General features: G+C 39.8%; 1 protein-coding gene across 2 annotated transcripts; it reads left to right on the top strand.

Annotated features, from left to right (window-relative positions):
- The first annotated feature begins 227 nt into the window (after nucleotides 1-227).
- Nucleotides 228-6479, top strand: LOC133055201 (olfactory receptor 4C46-like). 2 transcript variants are annotated; one of them, XM_061140639.1, is made up of 2 exons: nucleotides 228-241; nucleotides 5564-6479. In XM_061140639.1, exons 1-2 carry the CDS (start codon nucleotides 228-230, stop codon nucleotides 6477-6479), a joined length of 930 nt encoding a protein of 309 aa, XP_060996622.1. The 2 variants fall into 2 exon arrangements, with proteins under 2 accessions (XP_060996622.1, XP_060996614.1); XM_061140631.1 differs by lacking the exon at nucleotides 228-241 and having other exon boundaries at nucleotides 5544-6479.
- Nucleotides 6480-7705: the final 1226 nt, after the last annotated feature.

Below are 7705 nucleotides of genomic sequence, written 5' to 3'. Positions count from 1 at the left end.
CACTCATGTTCATTGCAGATTATTCCCATTAACCAGGATATGGAAGCAATTTATGCACCCATTGATGGCTGAATAGGTAGTGTGATGTATATTTAGAATATCATAAAATATCATGTAGACTTTATGAAAATGAAAAGCACTCTATGACACAAGTAAACCTAGGGAATGTTATGCAAAGTAAAATGAGCAAGAGGGAGAAGAGAAATAATGCAAGATCTTACATATATATGGAATCTAAAAAGTCAAACTTATAGAACCAGAAAGTAGAATAGTTATTGCCAAAGACTGGGAAGCAAGAAATAGGGAGACACTGATTGGGGGAACAAAGTTTCAGTTACACAAGATGAAGATGGAGAATTTCTGGAAATCTCTTTTACAGCAATGTGATTATAGTTAGCAATACTGCATTGTACGCTTGAAATTTCCTAGGTGAGTGGATCTTAAGCATTATCTCCAAACACCAAAAGAAGGGGGAAAAAAAAAGTAACAATGTAAGTCATGAGTATGTAAAATAGCTGATTGTAGCAATTATATTGTTGTGACGATGTATATTGTCGTTGCTGTTCAGTTGCTGAGTCCTGTCCAACTCTGCGACCCCATGGACCGCAGCACCCCAAGCTTCTCTGCCCTTCACTATCTCCTGGAGTTTGCTCAAACTCATGTCCATTAAGTTGATGATGCTATCCAACCATCTCATCCTCTCTCGCCCCTGTCTCGTCCTGCCCACAATCTTTCCCAGCATCAGGGTCTTTTCCAACAAGTAGGCTCTTCACATCAGTTGGCCACAAGTATTGGAGCTTCAGCTTCAGCATCAGTTCTTCCAATGAATATTTAGTGTTGATTTCCTTTAGGACTGACAGGTTTGATCTCCTTGCTGACCAAGGGACTCTTAAGAGTCTTCTCCAGCACCACACTTTGAATACTTATATCAAACTATCATTATATATCTTCACACACCCAATTTTATTTCTCCATGATATACACAATAAACTGGAAAATTCTGAAAGAGATGGGAATACCTGACCACCTGACCTGCCTCTTGAGAAACCTGTATGCAGGTCAGGAAGCAACAGTTAGAACTGGACATGGAACAGCAGACTGGTTCCAAATAGGAAAAGGAGTACATCAAGGCTATATATTGTCACCCTGCTTATTTAACTTATATGCAGAGTACATCATGAGAAATGCTGGGCTGGAGGAAGCACAAACTGGAATCAAGACTGCCGGGAGAAATATCAATAACCTCAGATATGCAGATGACACCACCCTTATGGAAGAAAGTGAAGAAGAACTGAAGATCCTCTTGAGGAAAGTGAAAGAGAAGAGTGAAAAAGTTGGCTTAAAGTTCAACATTCAGAAAACTAAGATCATGGCATCCGGTCCCATCACCTCATGCCAAATAGATGGGGAAACAGTGGCTGACTTTATTTTTCTGGGCTCCAAAATCACGGCAGATGGTGATTGCAGCCATGAAATTAAAAGATGCTTACTCCTTGGAAGGAAGGTTATGACCAACCTAGACAGCATATTAAAAAGCAGAGACATTACTTTGCCAACAAACGTCTGTCTAGTCAAGGCTATGGTTTTCCTAGTAGTCATGTATGGATGTGAGAGTTGGACTATAAAGAAAGCTGAGCACTGAAGAATTGATCCTTTTGAACTGTGATGTTGGGGAAGACTCTTGAGAGTCCTTTGGACTGCAAAGAGATCCAACCAGTCCATCCTAAAGGAGATTAGTCCTGGGTGTTCATTGGAAGGACTGATTTTGAAGCTGAAATTCCAATACTTTGGCCACCTCATGCGAAGAGTTGACTCATTTGAAAAGACCCTGATGCTGAGACAGATTGAGGGCAGGAGGAGAAGGGGACGCCAGAGGATGAGATGGTTGGATGGCATCACCGACTCAATGGACATGGACTCCGGGAGTTGCTGATGGACAGAGAGGCCTGGCGTGCTGCGGTTTATGGGATTGCAAAGAGTCAGACACGACTGAGTGACTGAACTGAACTGAACTGATGATATTTCAATAAATGAGGCAGAGAGAAAAACAGTTTCAGAGTCAAGAACTTCAAACGGTTCTCATTAATTTTGTGCCCTCACTGATCTGGCTCTCAAGTAATCAGCTGTGGTTTACATTAAGGATTTAACATTCATGACAAAATAGGAACTCTTCCATGACTTGATTCAATGGGGAAATCACATCATAGGTCCACACATTGGGATTGTGCCCCTTTGTTATTACATGACGCTCATTTTTCTTAACAATCCAGGTTCAGGCAAAAGGACTCCCATAAACTTAGTTTCAGTTGTAGAGAATTTAGTTGTTTGCTACAGAATGGGTGGATCTCTGATATGTCACTCCTGAATACCTGCTTTTAAGGCAAAGCCTTTTCATTAAAGGAGGCAATTCCTTGGAGAGAAAGCAACAACTGCAGGACAAGATCCCTGAACCTTATGGGAATCTCTGTAAACAGCAATAAAGGACAAGGTGAAAATGACCCGTCTTGTAGCTCACTTCTCCAAAGCAAGATTCATCATGAGCACAGTGAACCGTTTGAATATGCTTCCTCCACACTCTTTGCCCCTTGCCCTGTGGGACCAGAGAGATTTATTTAAGATCACTTCTCCATAGTGTTTCTACTGAACCTGTTCTAAATTCAAACAAGAGAACAGATTTCAACAGGTCTTCTTGGAGAAATTTTGAGGCATTAAGCTAGGTGGAAAGATTTTGATTTCTAAGAAGGCTTTCTTTTTTTTTTTTTAACAGATTTATTGAGGTAATCAATATTCCCAAAAGAGTACACATATTGAAGGCATACAATTTCTTAACAATTGCTCATTTCACAGTTAATTATGTGAATAAACTCTGCTCAAGTGAGACATTTTTCATACTGAAAGTAAGAATTGGTCGATTTGAATACAGGATTTTTTTCTGGACACCTCAAACATCACTAAAATCATCTAAGAGAGCTGAGGTAAGTTTCTCAATAGTACCAATATTTATTATAGGTTATTACTTCCCATGCATAGCACTCATTATGTGTCAGCACTTTCCAGATATAGTCATAGAATATTTCATCTTCATTCCAATTCTTCAAAAGGTAATTTGTGATTTTATTAACTTAACTTGAAGGTTGGATATTTTGAGGGTCATAGAGGTTTAATGAATTGTAGACGCCCAGCTCTCTGACACCATGAACCAGGCTTTGTCACGAGACTTCTCTTTTAGTAAGCAAAACTATTGATGAGGATTAAAACAAAATGTAAATACATTTCACATATATAAAAGAGGAAAATACAAATATCAGCGACATAAATCATCAGTGGTTTCATCAAACACAAATATGGAAGCTCTCATGAAAAAAACTGCTAAGACTAAGATGAATCTCCATTGCATCTCTGAGAGTAAAATTGGTGATGATTCTTCTGGAGCTCACTGCACAAACAGTTCTCTGCATTTCTGCTCCACTGTTAACTCTTCTATCCCACAGGTATATACACAGTCACAGAAGTAACCAAAAGCTCTTTTTTGCATCCATGGTACCATGGTGGATGTGTTCATACATATTCCTTCAATTATCATAATGATCTATGAGGTGGATATCATTATTATAAATTTCTAGCTGTGAAAACAAGGATATGAGGTGACAAAGAAATGTACCTTAGATGAAAGAGATTGCATTCAGAAGAACCAGGACTTGAATCAGGTCTTTCTGATACTCAAGCAGTATTTATTTTTTAAAATTTTGCAGAGAAATCTGATGTCCCAGCAGTCTTTGGAGTGGTGTAAGAGAATGGAGAGATAGGCCTGAGGGAAAATTCAAGATGGAAGGACCATTCAATGAATGCAATACCATATTTTACTTACTACTTGAGATTTCAAAGATGTCATCATGTGTGTGTGTGTGTCTGTGTGTCTGTGTGTCTGTGTGTGTGAGAGAGAGAGCAGATGAAATTGTTCTGTATAAACTAGCCTCTGAAGTAGTATTAAAGTAATTTGAATTATTATCAAAATGAGATTACTAGTTCAACATTGTCTACCATAACTTGAAAATGTTGGGTATAGGTTAAAATTTTGAAGGGAAACTTAATAACTAAGATTAACCTGAACTTTAACGTTGGCCCTGCCCATTATTGACCACTTGGTGGTGGACAAAATCCTAAATTTCTCTATGCTTCTCTTTCCTAATGTATAAGATCAGTATAAAAATGACAGTATCGGGGATCTTTTAGGTTTGGGCTGAGGGTTACATGTCTACATAAGCCCTTAAAGCCACAGTAAGTGCTCAGCTTTAGTGTAAGCATCGCTACTACAGCTGCTACCGTTAGTCTCTGACATCGCTTCCTCACCTGCAGAATGGATGATACACTAGCAACTGCACGGGCTGTTATTGCTAAGAAAAGGAAGCGAGGGAATGAAACAGCATGCACCAGCAGTCATTCATTCCTGTTGCTGTTTAGTCACTAAATCCTGTCTGACCCTTTGCAGCACTGTGGACTGGAGCCTGCCAGTTTCCTCTGTCCAGGTGATCTTACAGGTAAGAATATGAGAGGGGGTTGCCATTCCCTTCCCCAGGAGATCTTCCCAAACCAGAGACTGAAGACAGCATTGTCTCCTTCATTAGCAGGGAGATACTCTACCGCTAACCTACTAAGGTACCTAATCATTCATGGGCTCTCCTGGTGGCTCAGTGGTAAAGAATCTGCCTGCAATGTAGGAGACCTGGGTTCGATATTTGGTTTGGGATGATTCCCCTGGAGAAGGAAATTGCAACCCACTCCAATATTCTTGCCTAGAGAATTTCAAGGACAGAGGAGCCTGGCAGGCTACAGTCCATGGGTTTGCAAAGAGTTGGACATGACTGAGAGACTACCTTATAAGACCTACATTATTGCTAAGTGATTAGATTTAGTCAACATGCATTAGAAATACTTTTAATTAGCTCTTGTATTCATTTTTTATATTCCCATCACCATCTTCCTGCTACTCCTTTTCCAACTCTTATAAGAAGGTTTCTGTCTCCGTCTTGCATCCCTTTAGTCAACCTCAGCCAGCTTCATCTAAGACACTTAAAGATCTTTACTAGAATAACATACAAGATTCCCTCTTGATCAAATTCCTTTCATCCCTCTACTCATATTAACAACCTTCCAAAATTCCCCATTTCTTAGGGAGTAAAAAAAACTTCCTAAACTTTATATTCATGGGTTTTATGTCCATTTTATAACTCCTTTCAGACATATATGCCATTATTTGGGAAATCTACTACTTCAGTTTAGTAGTAACTTGAGATATCTCAGAAGATAAAGGTCTCCTGCATATGTGGTTACTAAAGTTTCTTGTGTTACTCTTAACAGAACTTTCTCTAGGCAGCAACAGGAGTAATCTTAAAAACTTAGAACATTTTATTTGTCAAATAAACTCAAAAGAATCCACACTCATTATATCCTGGGCATTTATCACTTATTGGAATGGAGTATAAATTCAAAGTTGCATGATTGAAAATTACGGGTTTCTTTCAGGTAGTGAAATGAACCATTATATGAAACACACGGAGAACAGGAACGTGACAGAGTTTGTTCTACTGGGGCTCACAGAGAATCCAAAGATGCAGAAAATTGTATTTGCTGTGTTTCTGGTCATCTACCTCACCACTGTGGTAGGGAATGTGCTCATCGTGGTCATCATCAATGCCAGTTCATCACTGAGGTCTCCCATGTACTTTTTCCTGGCCCATCTCTCCTTTGTTGATGTCTGCTATTCCTCTGTAAGTACCCCCAAACTGATTGCAGATTCACTCTATGAAAAGAAGACTATCCTATTTAATGGTTGCATGACCCAAATCTTTGGGGAACATTTCTTCGGAGCTGCTGAGATAATCCTGCTCACTGTGATGGCTTATGACCGCTATGTGGCCATCTGCAAGCCCTTGCACTATACAACCATCATGAGCTGGCGGGTGTGTGGGCTGCTAGCGGGAGTGGCTTGGGTGGGAGGCTTTCTTCATGTATTCATACAGGTCCTCTTTATTTTCCACTTACCCTTCTGTGGCCCTAATGTCATAGACCACTTTATGTGTGACCTGAACCCTTTGCTCAGTCTTGTCTGCACTGACACCCACACTCTAGGGCTCTTTGTTGCTGCCAACAGTGGTTTAATCTGTCTGTTAAACTTCCTTCTCCTGCTGGTCTCCTATGTGGCCATCCTTTACTCCCTAAAGACCTACAGTTTGGAGGCAAGACACAAAGCCTTCTCCACCTGTGTTTCCCACATCACAGTGGTTGTCTTATTTTTTGTGCCCTGCACATTTGTGTACATGAGACCCGCAGCTATTTTACCTATTGATAAAGCAGTTGCTGTATTCTACACTATGATAACTCCCATGTTAAATCCCTTAATCTATACCTTGAGAAATGCCCAGATGAAAAATGCCATTAGGAAATTGTGCAGTAGGAAAGTTATTTCAGCAGACAGATAAATGTACCTAGAATTCAACATTGATTAGTGTTAGTCACTCAGTTGTGTCTGACTCTGCAACGCCACAGACCTTATGTAGCCCACCAGGCAAATATCAAAATGACATTTTGGATGAGCTCAGTAAGAACTACTTAAGGGATAAAGAAATTAGCTACAGAAAATTATAGTATTTCTCATTGAATGGAACAGAAATAGCTACGCAAAAGGAGAAAAACACAACCCAGTACTATTTCTTTCATACATAGAAGATTCTACCAATTTGATGTTAAGTTTTACAACAACAACCATGAATGTGAATTCGTAGACTTTCCTTCTGATAAAATTTTTAAAATACTAAGTAGTTTGGTTTTGAGCAGTAATCTTTACAGGAATCCTAAGAAGCAGGCACTGCTATCATCCCAATTTTGTAAGTGAGGAAATATTCAGAAAGGGGAGGATATTAAAACAGACATATTGAAGAGTCAGTAATCAGAATATGATTGATTCTCCAGACCATAATCTTAAATGCTCTGGTACACTCTCCTGCATTTATAATGGAAAAGTAATATAATTAATAGTTGCTCAGCTGGTAAAGAATCCACCTGCAATGTGGGAGACCTGGGTTCAATCCCTGGGTTGGGAAGATCCCCTGGAGAAGGGAATGGCTACCCAATCCAGTATTCTGGCCTGGAGAATTCCATGGACTACATAGTCCATGAGGTCTCAAAGAGTTGGACACGACTGAGTGACTTTCACTTTCACTTCACCGTTTATTAAGCCAGGAGTCGGGCTTCCTGGTAGCTCAGTCGGTAAAGAATCTGCCTGCAGTGCCCTGGGTCCTGCACCTAGGTGGGTCCAATACCTAGGCCTGGAAGATCCCCTGGAGAAGGAAATGGCTACCCACTCCAGTATCCTTGCTTGGAAAACCATGGACAAAGGAGTCTGGTGAGCTGCAGTCCATGGGGTCACAAAGAGTTGGGCACAACTGAACTAGTACTTTCACTTATTTTTCATGCTTGACAGATTGCATATATTGTTTCATTACTATAAATAAAAATTCCATTAATTTTCACTAGTAACTCTATATATCATTGTTGACAGTTGTATGTTGACTGTCACATTATAGTATATAGTTATTACATAGCTATAAAAGCAATGCGTCACTGAGCTTCTGTAACCATTGAATGAAGATTGCACACGTTTTTCCAGTTTTCTTGTAAGGTTTCAGAATATCTAGTACTGCTCAAG

This window comes from Dama dama, chromosome 1 (genome assembly GCF_033118175.1).
Source record: "Dama dama isolate Ldn47 chromosome 1, ASM3311817v1, whole genome shotgun sequence".
NCBI lineage: Eukaryota > Metazoa > Chordata > Mammalia > Artiodactyla > Cervidae > Dama > Dama dama.
This window is presented reverse-complemented; position numbering and strand designations above follow the sequence as displayed.

Coding starts and splice junctions, on each gene's coding strand:
- LOC133055201 (XM_061140631.1), top strand. CDS start 5,544: ATGAAACACACGGAGAACAGGAACGTGACAGAGTTTGTTCTACTGGGG.